We start from the raw sequence: 20495 nt of genomic DNA, 5'->3' as shown, positions 1-20495 counted from the left end.
AGAACTATGTTGTGTACAGAACAGCTTGCAGATTTTAGTGGTCAGGAGTTAGTGCAGTTATCTCTTCCTGTCCTTATCCAGTAAAGGAGACTCTTTGCTATGTCCACATCACATCTGATAAAAAAAAAAAAAAAAATAATTACAGGTCTTCTGCCAATCCTTCTATTTCATTCAGGAAAAAGTCTAGATCTTCTTTTGTCACTTCAGGATTGACCACAATCTGCCTGAAAAAGTTAACCCTGTTTCCATGGGGCTGGTATCCAACCATCATTGATCCTTTCTTCATCATCCTCTCCTTTACTATTGGGGATACCTAAAGAGAAAGGATATGTTGGAATTGTAATACTGTCTTCATATATTGTTACACTTAACAAAAGGAAACCTCACTAAAGCTAAACAATAATTTAAGAGGTGTATATTTTTTTTTAATGGATAGCTTTTCGTCCATTAAAACTGCATGTAAATTGTGTCCTATATGGAGCAAAATCAAATGTTTTTGGTCAATATTCTCTGCAGATTGAGAATGCCTGAATTGGGAAAATACTGCATTCTGGCCAATAGATGGTGCTGACCCTCATAGGAAATAAGTATGCTCCTCCGCTCCATCTAGTGGCCATTGTGATGTATTTTCTACATTCACACGTTCAGTCTGCAGAGATTATAGCCTGAGAACATTCAATTTTGTCCCATTCGCACAGAACGGATTTACAAGCAGTTTAGATGGATGAACAGCTATGCAGATTTCCACAGAATCATGTGACCCAACACTACAGACCTACCCAAAAACACATGCGGACCTGAGAGTAAGGTAAACTTAGTAAACTTTAGTAAAGTTGCAGAGTTTCCTGGTTAGACTCAGCTGTATATAATTAATTTTAAGTCTTTCCTGATGTTGCTTTTTAACCACTTGCCGACCGGGCTATAGCCAAACGACGGCTACAGCACGGTCGGCTAGTTCTGGGAGGGCGTCTAGGGACGTCCTCCCAAACTCGTGCTTCCTGTGAGGATCGGGGTAAAGGGCTAATGACTGCAGCCCTTTACCACGTGATCACTCCATCCAATGACAGAGCAATCACTTGTCAACAAACCAGCGCATGCCTGGTTCATCTCTCTCCTCACACGATCGGTACAGTGTGTGAGGAGAGGAGGGAGCCGATGCAGCAGCACTAGTGGGCTGGATCTGAAGCGCCCACAACGCTGATTTGTGCCCATTCAGGCTCATTCATCCCCATCAATGCCTCATTTATGCCCATCCATGCCTCATTATGCCCATCCATGCCTCATTCATGCTCATTCATGCCCATTAATGCCTCATCCATGCCCATCAATGCTTATCCATGCCTCATTCATGCTCATCCTTACTCATCCATGCCTCATTTATGCTCATCCTTGCCCATCAATGCCTCATTCATGCTCAATCATGGCTCATTCATGGCTCATCCATGCTCATCCATGGTTCGTCCATGGCTCATTCATGGCTCATCCATGCCTCATTCATGCTCATCCATGCCTCATCCATGCCTCGTTCACGCCTCATCCATACCTCATCCATACCTCATTCATAGCTCATCCATGCTTCATCCGTGCCCATCCATGCCTCATCCGTGCCCATCCATGCCTCATCCAAGCCTCATCCATGCCTCATCCATGCCCATCCATGCCTCATCCATGCCCATCCATGCCTCATCCATGCCCATCCATGCCTCATCCATGCCTAATCTACACCTCGTTCGTGCCCATCCATGCCTAATCCATGCCTCGTCCATGCCTAATCCATGCCTCCTCCGTTCCCATCCATGCCCAGCCATGCCTCATTCATGCTCATTCGTGCTCATCCATGCCTCATTAATGCCACATCAGTGCTCACCCGTTCCCATCCATGCCACATCACTCAGTGCCCATTCTAGCCCATCCATGCCACATCAGTCCTCATCCGTGCCTCATCCGTGCCACATCAGTGCTCATCCGTGCCACATCAGTGCCACATCAGTGCTCATCCCTGCCACATCAGTGCTCATCCCTGCCACATCAGTGCTCATCCCTGCCACATCAGTGCTCATCCCTGCCACATCACTGCTCATCCCTGCCACATCAGTACTCACCCGTGCCACAGATCTCTGATGAAAAAGCGGAAGGTTTGAAATGTGTCATCTGACGCCCCAATGTCACTTCCGGTACCAGATCCTTCTGAGTGTGTTCACGCTGGTGTGCATGCCGCCAAGCAGGGACCAGGCCGGCCTGTACCATCTCCTTGCTCACCCCCCCCCCGCCTGACACATCGCTGCAGCCCGCTGGGACAGCTCCTTGGATACAGCTCCGGACTCATCAGTGACCACAAATATACCATAGAGACATCCATGCCTGATTGTCACAGATGTCATGTGAGTAGCCATTTGGTTGATTAATGGTGATTAATACCACCAAAATAAAGCTCTATTTATGTGAAAAAAGGACAACATTTCATATGGGTACAGTGTTGCATGACATGTGAGAGCACTGAAAGCTGAAAATTGGTTTGGTTAGGAAGGGGGTATAAGTGCCCAGTGGGCAAGTGGTTAAAGTCTAACTCTATCTCAAAAAAAATTCTTAATTTTTGGAAAAATGGAGTAGAGAAGTGTTATAACTTCCATTGTGGGGATTTCCTCTTACTTCTTTGCCCAGAGAAATTAGGTCTGAAGGACAGCAAGTGATGGGAAATCACTGAATGAAGACAAAGACAATGACAAAAACAAGTTTCTTAGCAGAATAGGTTAGAACGTTTTGAATTTTTTTTATTGCAATTATTCTGTCCCCATGACTCCTGTTCCACTCTTTGGTGTCACGCAACAGAGCAACAGAGCACAGATAAAATTAAAAACCTATTTTAACCTTTTTCCACTTTAAAAAAAGTTTTGCTGGAATTGGATATTGTGTCGAGGGGGTAGAACAACTCAAGTTTCTATTGCTGCCCGTGTCCCCATTAGGGAGATTCACTCTAATTGTCCTGATCCCCAATGTCACCAATGTCTTCCAATGGGGACACCTGTTCCCATGAAACTGTTTAAGGGGGGATTTCTCTAATTTACTCTCCAACTTTCTATTGAGTCTACAGGACAGGAAGTGAAGGAAAATCTCACTAATGAGACACAAAACAAATGGCAGCAGTATTTTTGCCCCCCCACTCTATCCAAACTAAAAAAACAAACAAAAAAGTTTAGAAATACTGTAGGATATTTTTTAAACTTCATATCTTTCTTAAAAATGCTGTAGCCTACAAACAGGGATATTCATCAGTATTCTGTTTCTAGTTACTAGTTAATGTAAACTTAAATACATTTTTGGAACATGTTGATACCTTTCCCAGTTTATCCCAGAAGTTTGGGGAATCTTCTTGGTTTCGGAGGCTTGGTGGTACATACCAAAAACATACATTTACAAACTCTGGCTAAATAAAAAAAATAAAAAAAACATAAAGTACAGTAATCCGAAAATGCATTTTCAAGAGGCCAATGGAAAACAAAAATTCTAATTTTATTATTTTTTTCATAATCAGACAACATATAGTATTGTAAAAGTTTATTGGTAAGTCTTAGGCTACATTCACACTGAGGTGCTTTACAGGCGCTACAGCGCTAAAAATAGCGCCTGCATAGCGCCTGTAAAGAGCATCCCCTGTCTCTCCAGTGTGAAAGCCCGAGTGCTTTCACACTGGAGCAGTGCGCTTGCAGGACGGTAAAAAAAGTCCTGCAAGCAGCATCTTTGCAGCACTGTAGGAGCGGTGTATACACTGCTCCTAAAGCGCCCCTGCCCATTAAAATCAATGGGGCAGTGCTGGCAAAACGCTGGCAAATCGCCGCTAAAACGACGGTAAAGCGCCGTTAAAAATAGCGGCGCTTTACCGCCATCGGACCCAACGCCCCAGTGTGAAAGTAGCCTTACAGTTGTAAGTTCCCAGATAGCAAGGATAACTTGCCATAAATTTGTGGCAGTGTTGAATTGTGTCTTGTTAATGTGCTGCACATTTTCACTGGCAAGTTGTACACTTGCAGAGCACTTGAGTTCTAGTTGACACTTTTCCAATTTGTAGCAAATTTGCATGGCAGGTCTCTAGCAAGAGCAAAGTTGCAGTGGTGAGTCTACAGCAAGAGCTCTACAAGTCTACAGCATGAAAATTCAGTCACAGTGACTCCTGTGGTGGAATGATTATTGCACAACATAACTGAACCAGAACTTGCAGCAGACTTGCAGAATGTTTGCAAAGAAAGTTGATCTAGAGTCATGCAATGCAGACTTGCTGCAATTGTGCAACAAACTTGTGAAGCCTGGCAAATCTAGCAATAGCTTAGCAAGTCATTCTCAACCTTGCAGCTCAATTGCTTGCTATCTGGGTTACTGAGCTGAATACATTGGTCAGTGTTTTTTTTCCAATTCTTTGTGGAACATAAATGTAAATTCTTTGTTTAAATTAGCCCCCGATATTGAATAATTTTCTTGTATGCTTGTATGGTAATAATGTATTATTACCATGTATTATAAATAAAAGGCCAATTATCAGGGCTAAATTTACCATTAGATGCAGTAGGTATGCACCTATAGGCGGCAGAGGCAGAAAAACAGCTTGTCAGAGAGTAAGTATTGAACAGGCATTTTTCCCATAATAACTGAGACCAGCTATCTCGCATAAGCGTATTTACACATTATCACAATATTCTAAGCAAGTATAGGACCGGAAAACAAAAAAGATTTCCTTAGCAGAGGGTGCACTGCAAAGGGTTGTGTGCCCAGAGGCTCCTGTGCTGGAAATCTGACTCTGCCTGGTATACATTATAACATCAATGTAGAAAAAAAGAGATGATAACACATGCCTCTCCAGAGGGGGAGACTATGGGAAATGGGGATTTTTAAGTGCCCAAAAGGTAATAAATCAATGTAGCAAGAACATCACATAATGTTTTTAAAAAAATCACATAATGTTTTATTTCTACAAAATGATTAAAAACAAAAAAGCAGGAGGATAAGCTCCATGCAGGAATACCAAATACTAGACAAAAATCCACCATAACAATCTGTGCTTGACTGGATGGTGCGAGGTGTATGGATCAACGCGTTTCACCCAGAAAAAGGGCTTGTTCGGTATCCAGGGTAGGGTTTACAGAGCTTATAACTGGTGAACAATACAGACAGTAGATGGAGATCTGTCAATGTAAACAGACAGATGTCCGTTCCGTCAGGGGAGGATAGACAGATCTAAAGATTAGGAACAGCGATCGGTCTCCCCCTCCAGGCAGTCCCATCCCCCACAGTTAGAACACACATGAGGGAACACATTTAACTCCTTGATCGCCCCCTAGTGTTAACCTCTTCCCTGCCAGTGACATTTATACAGTAATCAGTGGCTACTTCTAGCTCTGATCACTGCATAAATGTCAATGGTCCCAAAAAAGTGTCAAACGTGTCCGATCTGTCTGTCTAATAAAAATGCCATAAATCTATCCCCTATTTTGTAGACACTATAACTTTTGCGCAAACCAATCAATATACGCTTATTGCAATTTTTTAACCAAAAATATGTAGAGGAATACATATCGACCCAAACCCATGAAGACATTTTTTTTTTATATTTATTATAGCAATAAGTAAACAAATTTTGTTTTCAAAATTGGCGCTCTTTTTTTGTTTATAGTGCAAAAAGAAATTTTGTAGACACTATAACTTTTGCGCAAACCAATCAATATACGCTTATTGACATTTTTTTTACCAAACATATGTAGAAGAATATATATCGGCCTAAACTGATGAAGACATTTTTTTTTATATTTAATATAGCAAAAAGTAGAAAAACATTGTTTTCAAAATTGTCGCTCTTTTTGTGTTTATAGCGCAAAAAGAAAGCTCTATTTGTGGGAAAAAAAGGACATCAATTTTGTTTGGGTACAGCGTCGCACGACCACGCAATTCTCAGTTAAAGCGACGCAGTGCCGTATCGCAAATAATGGCCTGGTTATTAGAGGGGCAAATCCTTCCAGTCCTTAAGTGGTTAATAATATAATTACATACATCAGAAGCATATCATAAAATTCTCATGTTTAAGTATATCAAGAACACGGAATACTAAGGTTATGACCACAAAATAACACGTGTAAAAATGTATCAATTGTAGAGTTAGTAAGAGAAAGAAAAAAAAATGGGGGTGGGGGGAGAAGGAGGGCGAAGAGGGGAGGGGGGGAGGGAGTATGGGGGACCAAAAATACATGGGGGTAAGGCAAGGCCTGCATATTAGGGGGACACATAGAAGGTGTTTCGCCCCACACGTCCTGCTGGGCCGTCAGCAATATGGGGATCGCAACGTGCTGCGAATGGGGCGTCCCCCATAGCAGTGACGCACTTCTGTTGAAACCCATCACCCCCCTACTGGACCTTTGATGCCATGGGATCCAAGTTTAAACAATATTCTATCTTGCACGTTACTTATTCGGTAAGTCTTGGTAATGTGGAGTTTTGGTGCCTTACTATTTGCATGAATCTATAGATTCTAACATCCACCATTTTTAATTTTATTAGATGACTCCCTTATGGCGGCGACATTACTTTTCTGGTTTTATCTCGACCAGGGGTAGGCAACCTTGGCCCTCCAGCTGTTTTGAAACTACAAGTCCCATGTGACATTGCAAAACCCTGACAATCACAGGCATGACTCCTAGAGGCAGAGGCATGATGGGATTTGTAGTTTCACCACAGCTGGAGTACCGAGGTTGCCTACCCATGCCTCAGACTCATATATCGACTTTCATTAGTGTGCTTTTGGCCTCCCAACATATTCTTATTGAATATATTAAATGTTTTATTATTTGAGGTGAGATTTATTTCAGTCTGCTTGCTCTGTCCCTCTCCTATTTGTCCCAGCAATATGCAGGCCTTGCCTTATCCCCACCTATTTTTGGTCCCCCATACCCCCCTCCCCTCCTCCCTCCTTCTCCCCCCCCCTCCTTCTCATCCCCCCATACAGTTTTACAAGTGTTATTTTGTGGTCATAACCTGATTATTCTGTGTTTTTGACATACTTAAACATAAGAATTTTAGGATATGCTTATGATGTATGTAGTTCTATTATTAATCTACTGTTTGTATTGTTCACCAGTTATAAGCTCTGTAAACACTACAATGTGGATCCTGAAGAATCCCTTTTTCTGGGCAAAACGCCTTGAGCCATACACCTTGCACCATCCAGTCAAGCACAGTTGGTTATAGTGGATTGTTGTCTAGTATTTGGTATTCCTGCATGGAGCTTACACTCTAGCTGTTTTTTTAATCATTTTGTATAAGTGATTTTATATGTTATTGCTACATTGATTTATTACCTTTTGGGCACTTAAAAATCCCCATTCCCCATAGTATCCCCCTCTGGAGAGGCATGGGTTATCTCTTTTTTTGTACATTGACTTTACAGGGGATTATGCCAGAATTTTTAGACAAGCTCCCCCTACCCAATACCCATTTTTATAAATTATAAAATGCAAAGGTGAGGACCAAAAAGTCAATAGACTCGTGATACCAGGTAGCTAGACAATAAACATGCCCATGCTTAAAAAATTGAACAATACCAATGAGAATACAGATTGCTAGTTGAAAATAAATGGCTGTGTACACACCAGTGCGATTTGTTGTGCATTTGCTATCAAGCTGCCGTGCATGACGATAGATAAAACATTATTCTCTATGATGCAGGTTTACATCAATGCAATATGGTATAGTGCAAATTCCAAAAAGGTGCATGTGCTTTTTTTGGTTCCCCACAGTGCGTTTTTGGCCCAATAGACTTCAATGGGAGAGCATCAAAAACGCTTCAAGAAACTAACAGACTCACTAATAAATGCGCTGAATGATGCGTGATTATGCAACAGCACTAGTGAGAACCTAGCGTTAGTGATTGGACGTTTTCCTTGAAAATAAATAGAATAAACATTTGTATGCCCCTCCAAATTGTATATGGAGGAAAAAGTGCAGCACTGAAAACATTAATGTGCCCCAGATATACACCTAGGGAAAAATGAGCACAATAAATAGTTGTGCTAAAAAGTTCAAAAAACTACTCAAAAATATTTGAAATTGTTATAAAAACGAGAGTGTTATGTGCACCAAAACTAAACCCAATGAGATTACAAATGTCAAAAGGCCAAATGACACCGCATGATCTATGAAGACTTTCGTATAACTACATAATCCATTAATACTTCCGTATAACAAATATATATAAAACAACAAATAACAGGTGTGATGTTATATCAAAAAAGGGGAATATGCATATAAACTTTAAACTCAATGAGACAGTGCAAAGTCCATCAAAAAGTAAATAGCATAGTGGATTCCTCTAACACAACCCAAGGATGGCATGGATCCCAAATGTTGATGAGTCTCTAAAGCATGCAAGATGATATTCACACACGGCACCCAGGACTGTGCTTCCACCACCCAGGGGAGGGGTAGGTACTATTACCCTAAGATGTGGACACACGCCAGTCGGTCAAACAGGCATGGACGGAAGTTAGGATCTCAAGCCACGGACTCCTATAGTTGGACTGGTGTGAGCATACACCTGCAGCAATCCCACAGGACAGAGATCCAGAAAACAAGAACTCACCCATGATATTCCTGATACATGTAGTTCTCCTCTCGTCAAGGAAAAATAAGGATCATAACAGAAAAATGAAATACCCCAGTCAAAGTCTCATTGGACGAAATGCATCGGGTACACAGCCTGCTAGGCACCATAGACTGCGCTTGTTTTACTAGTTCCTGCGATCATATTTTATGTACACATTTTGAGTGACGTCTCTACCCTTTTTTCATCATTAAATATCATTTGAGGTTTTGATCTGCGCTATGTGGAAGCCTACATGTACCAAGAATATTGTGGTTGAGTTCCTGTTTTCTGGATCTCTGTCCTGTGAGATTGCTGCAGGTGTATACTCACACCAGTCCAACTATAGGAGTTCGTGGCTTGAGATCCTGACTTCCGTCCATGCCTGTTTGACCCACCGCAGCTGGCGCGTGTCCACATCGTAGGGTAAGAGTACCTACCCCTCTCCTGGGTGTTGGAAGCACAATCCTGGGTGCTGTGTGTGAATATCATCTTGCATGCTTTAGAGACTCATCAACATTTGGGATCCATGCCATCCTTGGGTCGTGTTAGAGGAATCCACTATGCTATTTACTTTTTGATGGACTTTGCACCGTCTCATTGAGTTTGAAGTTTATATGCATATTCCCCTTTTTTGATATAACATCACACCTGTTATTGGTTGTTATATATACAGTATTTGTTATACGAAAGTATTAATGGATTATGTAGTTATATGAAAGTATTAGTAGATCATGCGGTGTCATTTTACCTTTTGACATTAGTGATCTCATTGGGTTTAGTTTTGGTGCATATAACACCCACATTTTTATAACACTTTCAAATATTTTTGAGTCATTTTTTGCACTTTTTAGCACAACTATGGTATTTATTGTGCTCATTTTTCCCAAAGTGTATATCTGGGGCACATTAATGTTTTCAGCGCTGCACTTTTTCCTCCATATTTTGTATGCAATTAGTCTTACTGCTGGTGCTGGCAGCTCATTTTCACTTATATTAGTAGCGCAATAATTTTCTATATTATCACTTCCAAATTGTATGACTCCTCAGCATGGAAGGGAAAAGTCTGCATTATACAAACATTCTACTATACTCTGTATGGGTACAGCTAGCACCAGGGCCGGTACAAGGGGTGAGCAGAAGGGACGGATGCCCTGGGCGGGACCATTTTCTGGAGGAAGGGGGGCGCTTGGGGCCGCTTTGATCTGTGGCTGCAGCGCTCCCCTCCCACATCCTCCTCTTGTTTGTCACACAGCACCGGGAGCGATGTATGTTAGGAAGCTGGGTCTGTGTGTGTGTTCGGCGGTGCCGTAACAAGGACCTGCCCCCCTAGACCGGCTCACGTGGTAGCAGATTGAACCAGTGTTCCGCCTATCACACGAGCCGGTTTAGGGGGGCGGGACCTTGTTACGGCGCCGCTGAACACACACACAGACCCAGATATGTGACACACAGCGCTGCGGGAGATGTCCGCTGTGTGATCTAGGGCAGGCTATGGTGAGTCTGCATTCATAGGCACAGAGAGGCTGCTATTGGCACAGAGAGGCTGCTATTATGGGCACAAAGTGTCTGCGATTATGAGCACAGAGAGGCTGCGATTATTGTTACAGAGAGGCTGCGATTATTGTTACAGAGAGGCTGCGATTATTGTTACAGAGAGGCTGCGATTATGGGCACAGTGAGGCGGCATTGACGGGCACAGTGAGGCGGCATTGACGGGCACAGTGAGGCGGCATTGATGGGCACAGTGAGGCGGCATTGATGGGCACAGTGAGGCGGCATTGATGGGCACAGTGAGGCGGCATTGATGGGCACAGTGAGGCGGCATTGATGGGCACAGTGAGGCGGCATTGATGGGCACAGTGAGGCGGCATTGATGGGCACAGTGAGGCGGCATTGATGGGCACAGTGAGGCGGCATTGATGGGCACAGTGAGGCGGCATTGATGGGCACAGTGAGGCGGCATTGATGGGCACAGTGAGGCGGCAATGATGGGCACAGTGAGGCGGCAATGATGGGCACAGTGAGGCGGCAATGATGGGCACAGTGAGACTGCGATTATGGGCACCGAGAGGCTGCGATTATGGGCACCGAGAGGCTGCGATTATGGGCACCGAGAGGCTGCAATTATGGTCACAGAGAGGCTGCAATTATGGTCACAGAGAGGCTGCAATTATGGTCACAGAGAGGCTGCAATTATGGTCACAGAGAGGCTGCAATTATGGTCACAGAGAGGCTGCAATTATGGGCAGAGAGAGGCTGCAATTATGGGCAGAGAGAGGCTGCAATTATGGGCAGAGAGAGGCTGCAATTATGGGCAGAGAGAGGCTGCATTTATGGGCAGAGAGAGGCTGCAATTATGGGCACAGTGAGGCGGCATTGATGGGCACAGTGAGGCGGCATTGATGAGCACAGTGAGGTGGCAATTATGGGCACAGTGAGGCGGCATTGATGGGCACAGTGAGGCAGCATTGATGGGCACAGTGAGGCAGCATTGATGGGCACAGTGAGGCAGCATTGATGGGCACAGTGAGGCAGCATTGATGGGCACAGTGAGGCAGCATTGATGGGCACAGTGAGGCAGCATTGATGGGCACAGTGAGGCAGCATTGATGGGCACAGAGAGGCAGCATTGATGGGCACAGAGAGGCAGCATTGATGGGCACAGAGAGGCAGCATTGATGGGCACAGAGAGGCAGCATTGATGGGCACAGTGAGGCGGCATTGATGAGCACAGTGAGGTGGCAATTATGGGCACAGTGAGGCAGCATTGATGGGCACAGTGAGGCAGCATTGATGGGCACAGTGAGGCAGCATTGATGGGCACAGAGAGGCAGCATTGATGGGCACAGAGAGGCAGCATTGATGGGCACAGAGAGGCAGCATTGATGGGCACAGAGAGGCTGCAATTATGGGCACAGTGAGGCGGCATTGATGGGCACAGTGAGGTGGCATTGATGGGCACAGTGAGGCAGCACTGATGGGCACAGAGAGGCTGCAATTATGAGCACAGAGAGGCTGTGATTATGGGCACAGTGAGGCGGCACTGATGGGCACAGAGAGGTTGCGATTATGGGCACAGTGAGGCGGCATTAATGGGCAAAGCGGTAGGCTGCATTTGATGGGCACTGGTGAGACTGCATTGATCACTTTTATCATGTCTGCAGTCTCTGACCATCGCCTGCATCATGTCCTCAGTCTCTAACCATCTCTTGTCTTATATCATGTCTGCAGTCTCTGAGGGGAGTTTGCTTAATTAGCAATGGTATTGATAATATGCAGCAGGAAGGGGGTTAAAGCACTGTCACTGATGCATTAGTATAGATCCCATTGTCTGTAGGCACTGTAGCTTTTCACAGCGGGGGGGGGGGGGGGGGGGGTAGGGGGCAGTTTTTCATCTTTGCCCTGAGCACCGAATGACCTTGTCCTGGCACTGGCTAGCACAATATTTTTTAAGCTACGACCAGACTTTACATTAGGCATCACTTAGGCTCCATTCACATCTGTTTTTCTGCTCTAAGCCTCAGTTCTAGAAACGCCCAACAAGACAAATCTCATTAATTTTAATGGCCCATGTTCACATCTGAGAGTTCTGTTGCCTGAAGCAAAACGCCCATCGCTCAAAAAAGTTAGCTTCTTTTTTTGCCAGATTACAGGCGTTTTACTGCTTTTACATTGATGACTTTTTAACCTTGAAAACGCCTGTACAAAAACGCTGCAAAACTCTGCAAAACCTCCCGAAAAAAACAGCCGAAAAAAATGCCCAAAAAACGCCTGTAAAATAGCAACGCCTAGATGTGAACGGAGCCTAAATGGTGGACCGTTGTCTGGACCGGATCAGGACTGAGTCACTGTCCCATCTGGACCAATTTAGGAGCCAGTTCTTCACCTCATCCACCGCTACTGCTGTCATTATCACAGCAGAGCGGAAAGGGAGTTCTAGACTGCTCATGGGAGGCACAGGAGCTTTGGATGGAGGGTGGGAGTAGGAGCTGCTGGAGGTAAAAGAGAAGTATGGGAATGTTTTTTATTTTATAATCATACTTACCTAGGTGGATGCAGCATCGGTCTGATGCTGCACCTGTCCCCTAAGACTGAGAACTGAACAATCTAACACCGCCGATCGCTCTGTTCTCACAGCTCTCTGCTCTGCCCCCCCACGCTCACTGGAACGCTGGGCTGTGGAGAGAGCAGCCAGCCCAGGGTCTCAGTGGCTCACTGAGAGGCTGAGCTGGGTGCTTCTGTTCTATCAAATAGCCGCTACCTATCAGAAAGCCGCTACCCAGCCTACTGCGCATGTGCGATGCGCAACGGAAGTGACGTTGCCTCGCGGCCATCTTGATACACCCGCACTCATCCACAGTAAGCTTAGAGTTAGAAGTCGGCAAGCGGACATTTTTATACACCCACTGGAGTCTTGATTTTCAGTTATTTTTTACCAGTAAACTCCACTTATATAGTGAAATGCAGTATTTAGAAGTCAGTAACACTGTTTAGATGTTGAATTTTAAAAGCAGCGACAAGCCCGCTGATCTCATAGATTTGCTGATGTGACCGAACGCCGCTGTTTATAAAATTCAACATCAAAACAGTGTTATGGACTTCTAAATACTGCATTTCACTATATTAGCTGAGTTTACTTTTAAAAATAACTGTGAAAAGCAAGACTCCGGTGGGTGTATTAGGATGTCTGCTTGCCGATTTCTAAATCCAGGCTTACTGGGGACGAGTGCGGGTGTACCAAGAAGGCTGCGAGGCAACGTCACTTCGGCTGCGCATCGCGCAGTAAGCCGGTAGCAGCTTTCTGATGGGTAGCGGGTAGATAGAAAACCGGTCCAGGCATGGGGGCAGATCCTGACTCCATTGTCACTATTTTGCCCGAACCTAGACCGGCTCTGTGACGTCAGCAGACAGCGGACTCAAGCCCACTGTCTGCTGAAAACAGGTCACAGGTGTACAGAACGAACTGCACTCCTGTGATCCACAGGAGAAGTAAAGCCAAATGAGCTTTGGCTGTACTTCTCCTTTAAAAAGTTAACTCCAGCAGCTCTTGCTCCTGCCCTCCTTCCAGAGCTGTCCTGCTTCCTGCTCTCTGCACCTGAGTAAAGTAGAAGAGTGAAGGGGCGGAGCTGCAGGGGGCTGCAATGTAAATAGAAGCATAGTACTGCAGGGTGGGGGTGGGGGTGGTGGCTGCAATGTGAATTGGAGAGCAGAGGTGCGGGGGCTGTGATGTGAATTTTGGGCAGAGATGCGGGGGGCTGTAATGTGAATGGGGGCCAGAACTGCAGGGGGCTGCATTATCAATAGGAGGCCAGAGCTGTGGGGAGCTGTAGTGTTAATGGGTGGGTAGAGCTGCAGGGAGCCGTCATGTGAATGGGGGCATAACTGTGGGGGCTCTGGCATGAATGGGGGACAGAGCCGTGAAGGGCTGTGATGCAAAGGGAGGGGCATAGGACACTGCTATGGGAGGGGGGTGCTGTGAAGGGGGGCAGAGGACACCACTGTGGGGGATGATGTAAGGGGGGGCAGATGACACCACTGTGGGGGGATGATGTAAGGGGGGGCAGATGACACCACTATGGGGGGGTGATGTGAAGATAGGCGGAGGACACCACCGTGGGGGTGGGGGTGTGTGATATGAAGGAGGGCAAAGGACACTACTATGGGGGAGTGCTGTGAAGGGGGAGCAGAGGATACTGATGTTAAGGGGGACTGACATTGATGTAAGTAGGGGAATGTGATATAAGAAGAACAGGGCTGTGATGTGAAGGACCCGAGTCTTTGCACAAACATGCGATTAGGACTTCTGCTGGCAGAAAATTTTCTGATCAGACCTCCATGAATTATTATACACCTGCTTTACATTATGTAACATGTGAAATAAAACCTATACCAAACATACCTCCATCAGCAGAATGAATCCCTCCCTCCGTTTTATTTCCTCTGCTAAGTATCTGAAACCCAAGATAGACCACGTGAGGTATGGGCTAATGTTCTGGATATTTATTACAAAGAATTAATGATATACCTTTTCAGTGTAAGAGAAGGCTGTGTGTATTACCAATTGACCAATTGGCCTTCTTCTCCCTAAACCCCCTTAAGTTCCAGAGCATTTTTGTTTTTTGATGATATCCCGATTCTGCACATAAGAATACTTGAGATTCTGCACATGAGACGAGATGGGATGGGAGGCAATGTGGAAGGCTGGGGGTTCTTTGGGGCACTGTTGGAGGCTGGGGGCACTGTGGGAGGTCTCCCAATGACTTGAGATTTGCTATTAGGTGCCCACTGTGAAGGGAAACTTCTTCACCTCCACATTTATGGGTCAATTGACAATAATGTGGAGGGGAGTATTCCCCCATCCACCTTTAATGTGTGGATGCGGGAATCAGTTCAGTATTTTTGATCAGCCTACTGACTGATCAAAAAAACTGATGTGTATTGCTAGCCTTAAACTTTATTAATACCTGCTAAGGTACTCTGTATTGTGTTTATCCTGCTGCTTGTTAACATTGTTTCCAAAATTAAATAAAGAGAAATGCAACTACAAAAAAAAAAGTTTAAGCATTGATTCCATCTTAGCCGGTTCAAGTTTTTTTTACCTCAGGTTCATCATTTTAGTCTTGGAATAATTTGAAGGTGAAGTTTGTAAAAAACACAAGCATCCATACCTCCATACTGCAGCATCGGTCTGCTACTGCAGCTGTTCTCTGCTGGCTCTAAGCCTGAGAACTGAGCAATCACATGACGGCTAATCGCTTAGTTCTCAATCTGCTCTCATCAGAGTGGGGTGACTGACTCTGCCCCTCCAGCTTTCACTGCAGCACCAGGCTGGGGAGGGGGCAGGAGTGACTGGCTCCCGCTCTCAGCCACGCATTTATAGGAAGACCTAGCTTCTGATCAGACATCTGGGTAAGGTAAAAAACCTTCTACATGCATCTTCCCCCCAGCCCCACCAAAATACTTACACAAGCTCGATCTTGATCCAGAGATGTGCATGAGAGCCAAGGCTCTCTAGGTTCTCTTGCTCCTCATTTGCTCAGATACAGCAGAGGAAGCCACTGGCTCCTGCTGTTGTCAATCAGAGCCAGCGTCAGGGAGTGGTTGGCGTGGGCCGAGCCCCACTCTGTGTGTCTTATAGACACACAGAGCAGGGTTCGAGGGCGAGCATGCATGAGTGCTCCCACAGCAAGCGGATTTCTGTGGAAGCACTTAGTGAGAGAAAAGAAGCTAGAAGCAATGATGGGGGACCTGAAGAGGAGGAATGGGGCTGCTCTGTGCAAAACCATTGCACAGAGCAGGTAAGTATGACATGTTTGTTATTCTAATAGAAAATAAATCAAACCTTTACAGTCACTTTAATAATCAGTTTTGGGATAAAAATGTTATAGCTTTTCTCTAAGGTCATTTTTACCTGGCATTCTCCAGGATCGTATCCACCCGTTTCTCAAGTCCCTTGGTCCCAAGTGCCTTCCACATCAGCCAGAGCTTCAGGCAGTCCACTCTGCGGCCACATTGAATTGACTTATCTCCAGTGTCAAATTTCAGGCTGTAAAACTTGTCAGTTTGGAACAAATAGGTGGCATTGGCTGCATGGCATCTCTCCAGTAACCCCTGCAGAAAAAAAAAGAAACTTTCTTTTTATATTAAGGCTGACTTATCTTCTTAAAGGTAATGTGTACAATTTGCAGGGGGAAAAATAGTAAATATGGTTATCAAATTATTTAGTATGGTTTATTGAGCATATGGTACCTGTACATATTCTGCTTTGTCATAGATGAACATGCATTCATTACAATAAAGTGGTAACCTACAGTATATAAACAAATAGGTATCCCATATTTTTTTATATATATATATATATATATATATATATATATATATATATATATATATATATATATATATATATATATATATATATATATATATATATATATATTTATATAGTATACAGGGCACAATATACACACATATATATTGTGCCCTGTCTACGCAATCACTATTATTCTAAAAAATTCTTCATAGCTATTTATTTCCACCCGACTTAAAGTAGAACTTCAGTTAAAAACGGAAGTACCGCCATTTCTATTCTCCCTCTACTGTTGACAGGTCAGGCTCCCACTTCCATTTGGATCAGTCAGCCAATGAGGCGAGAAAGGGGGCGGGGCCGGGCCGTGGCTCCATGTCTGAATGGGCACAGGGAACTGTGGCTCGGCTTGGGTACCCCCATAGCAAGCTGCTTGCTGTGGGGGCAGTGCACACAACAGAAGGGAGGAGCCAGGAGCACTGAAGAGGCACCTGAGAACATGTTTGTTATTTTTAACACTTTAGGTGTAAACTAATTTTTACAAAAAAATTCTGAAAAAAATCAACATTTTTAATTAAGTTTATGATTTTGTGTTGGGCCTCAGTCATAGTTGTTATGTCCCGCATGCGGCCCATGGGCCACAAGTTGGACATATGGGGCCAAAAATAAAGAAGTGATGTTCTCTTCTGATAACTTACCGTTGTGTCTCGGAGGAGAAAGGCAGAACACTGCAAACCAGCCCCTAGCAGTTTATGAGGATTCCAGGTCACAGAATTGGCTCTGTAACAAAGTAAAACATCTTAAACAGAAAGCATTTAAAGTAAAATCACTACCATTATTATATTAAAAGTTATCTGGGTTTAAGCAATCCATTCAAAGAAGGTATTCCTCATGATTGTATTGTCTTCAACAAATGTGCAAAGAGTCCAAGTACCATAGGCTTGATGTAATGTCACCAGCTGTAGCCAATGATACAATGATATGTGATGACAGGCACAGTAAGTCATGATGGACAAATTCCATCTATCTATAGGTCAGATGAGTTAAAATGATAATCTGTAGAGTAGTATTAGAAAATAATAACCACAAAAACACATAAACCACATACAAACATAACTCACTAGTACCCAATGCTATCAGCAACCTGTTATTGGCACTTTGTAAAGGCTCCACAGTGACATTGCCCTGGTCAAGCTTACAGGCCTCCCAATGCCTGTGACCCTAAAATACCAGACATTTTGCAAACCGAATTTATTTAACTATATAAACATGTTGCCTATTTGCAAAGACTTCTTTGCAAGAGTTCCTTTTGGGACGCTCCATAAGCAGTTTTTGTACAGTCCATCCATTTGTTTAATAAAAAGGTTTTACCTTTAGCTTTTACCTTTCAATTCCGTTCAGCAGTTGCCTATGGCGGTTGGATAAAAGGGCACTGCCTCCCCAGGCAGCCTGTTGGATTGTAATACATTTATCAGAACTTTAATAACTGAATAAGTTATTTACTCAACACCATAGAATGGATACAATTAACCATTAAACAGAATTAAATGGTCAGTAAATAAGAAGCTCTTTCCCCACCACCACCCTAGACTATAATTTGTGGTCTGTTGAAAACAACTATCATCTGCATAACTGCTGAGCTGCCACTTTGACAACGTTAAAATACTAGTTGTAAGTTCCATTACATTTCTCTAACAAAATGAAACTTAAGGGTTTTGCATTCCATGTTCAGATGATTCAGAGATGATTACTTTCTAAATGAAAACTGTAGCTACAATTGAAAAAAAAAATCCATCAATAGCTACTGAAGTTATATGTTGACCCAATTGAAGTAACTACACATACAGAGTTAATTGTGTTTTAAGAAACCTAACTTATGTAGCATCCCTGGCGTTGCTAGAGTGCTAATGTTAGGATTTTTGTGTTAAGCACAAAACCGTGGATTTTTTTCCGAAGGATGTTGGCTCAAACTTTTCTTGCATACACACGGTCACACAAATGTTGTCGGAAATTTTGAACGTCAAGAACGCGGTGACATACAACACATACGACAAGCCGAGAAAAATGAAGTTCAATAGCCAGTGCGGCTCTTCTGCTTGATTCTGAGCATGCATAGAACTTTGTGCGTCGGAATTGTGTACACACGCTCGGAATTTCCGACAACAAGTCTGACAACAAGTCCGACAACAAGTCTAACTTTAGCTGCCTATGTCTCTGAATTTGCTGATCATTTTGACATGTAGCAACTGTTGTTTGTGCATTTTTCCTCATATGCACACTGTAGAATTGCACAGGTTTGTGACATGTTCACTTTACAAATAGACAAAACAGTTCAATCACATTTTACAATGCACATGTAGGTAAACTTACATCAACATGTAACCAGAGACCATGTTGCTCACAGACTTCTGCGATGTCTGGGAGGGGATCAAAAGCTCCTAAAACAGTTGTCCCACAAGTTGTACTAACAAGGAAAGGGACAGAACCCTACAACAAAAAAATGATGCAATCTCGGTGATTACATAATTTTAGCGGGGGAGGGGGGGGAGAAGAGAGAGAGAGAGAGTGTTATAATGCTTCCACATGACAGTTCATATGTACAGTAGGTGTATGTAGGATAAGCCTGACTCTGGTGGGAATCAGGGGAAGAAGATAATGTAGTTGGATTGGGAGATAGTTCAGTCAATGGAATGTAGTAATGTTTCCACATGGCCGATCTCCTGATCTACATATTACCATTGATTTTGCCTCTCGTATTTTGTGCTCAAGGTCTTCTGGTTCCATTTTCCCTCTGTATTTAAAAATGGCAAATGTAATATAGATCGTGGAAAAAACATTGCATATACTTTTTAAATGAGGAACATTACACTTACTACAATGATTATTGTATCTGTCTGTTTATCTTTCTGTCAGTGAATACATAATTACATAGTTAGTCTGGTTGAAAAAAGACCAAGTCCATCTAGTTCAACCAATAAAAGGGGGAAAAAAAACCCTGAAAAGGTATCTACAATATATTATTAAAAGTATTGGGACTCCTGCCTTTACACGCACAGACATGAACTTTAATGGCATCCCAGTATTAGTCCGTTAGGTTCAATATTAGGTTGGCCCACACTTTGCAGCTATAACTGCTTCAGTTTTTCTGGGATGGCTATCCACAAGGTTTAGGAGTGTGTCTATGGGAATGTTTGATCATTCATCCAAAAGCGCATTTGTGAGGTCAAGCACTGTTTGATGAGAAGGCCTGGCTCGCAGTCTCCGCTCTAATTCATCCTAAAGGTGTTCTATCGGGTTGAAGTCAGGAATCTGTGCAGGCCAGTCAAGTTCCTCCACCCCAAACTTGCTCATCCATGTCTTTATAGACCTTGCTTTGTGCACTGGTCCAAATCATTTGGTGGAGGGGGGGTTATGGTGTGGGGTTGTCTTTCAGGGGTTAGGATTGGCTCCTTAGTTCCAGTGAAGGGAACTTTTAAAGGAGTTGTAAAGTCTGCATATGCATTAAGGTAAAAAACCTTCTGTGTTGCAGTTGTCCCCAGAGCCCCCCTTTTCCTTACCTGAACCGCATCGTTCCAGCGACAAACACAAGCCCAGCCGCTTCAGCTGCTCTCTCAGGTCCTCATTGAATAGATTGATAGCAGCAGGAGCCATTGGCTCCTGCTGCTGTCAATCAAATCCAGGGACATGGGGCGGGGCCGAGTCCTGCCATCTGTGTCAATGGACACAGCACCAGGACTTGGGCGCACGCCCGCACAGGTGCCCCCATGGAAATCGTCTCTCCATGGGGCACTCGCCGAAAGAGGAGGAGCAAGGAGCGCCGCCGGGGACCCCATAAAAGGAGGATCGGGCCGCTCTGTGCAAAACCCTTGTGCAGAGCAGGTAAGTATAACATGTTTGTTATTTAAAAAAAAACAAAAAACAAACCTTTACAATCACTCTAAGGCGTCAGCATACCAAGACATTTTGAACAATTTCATGCTCCCAACTTTGTGGGAACAGTTTGGGGATGGCCTCTTCCTGTTCTAACATGACTGTGCTCCATGACTGAGCATCTCTATGCAATTCCTA

The 20495-nt window shown here is 44.0% G+C and overlaps 1 protein-coding gene across 1 annotated transcript in view; it reads right to left on the bottom strand.

Annotated features, from left to right (window-relative positions):
* CSAD (cysteine sulfinic acid decarboxylase) overlaps window positions 1-20495 on the bottom strand; it is a 90554-nt gene continuing 70059 nt past the window's right edge. Inside the window, exons 7-14 of the mRNA XM_073613560.1 lie at window positions 19164-19218; window positions 18798-18914; window positions 17812-17876; window positions 17126-17207; window positions 16032-16231; window positions 14520-14571; window positions 3335-3424; window positions 1-313 (exon numbers count right to left, since the gene is read on the bottom strand). Of these exons, the coding sequence (XP_073469661.1) occupies window positions 140-313; window positions 3335-3424; window positions 14520-14571; window positions 16032-16231; window positions 17126-17207; window positions 17812-17876; window positions 18798-18914; window positions 19164-19218 (835 nt within the window). The 3' untranslated portion in view covers window positions 1-139. The remainder of the gene's footprint in view (window positions 314-3334; window positions 3425-14519; window positions 14572-16031; window positions 16232-17125; window positions 17208-17811; window positions 17877-18797; window positions 18915-19163; window positions 19219-20495) is intronic.

Source organism: Aquarana catesbeiana, linkage group LG02 (assembly GCF_042186555.1).
Source record: "Aquarana catesbeiana isolate 2022-GZ linkage group LG02, ASM4218655v1, whole genome shotgun sequence".
Classification (NCBI taxonomy): Eukaryota; Metazoa; Chordata; class Amphibia; order Anura; family Ranidae; genus Aquarana; species Aquarana catesbeiana.
The sequence above is the reverse complement of the archived record's forward strand: the minus strand, read 5'-3'. Positions and strand labels throughout refer to the sequence as shown.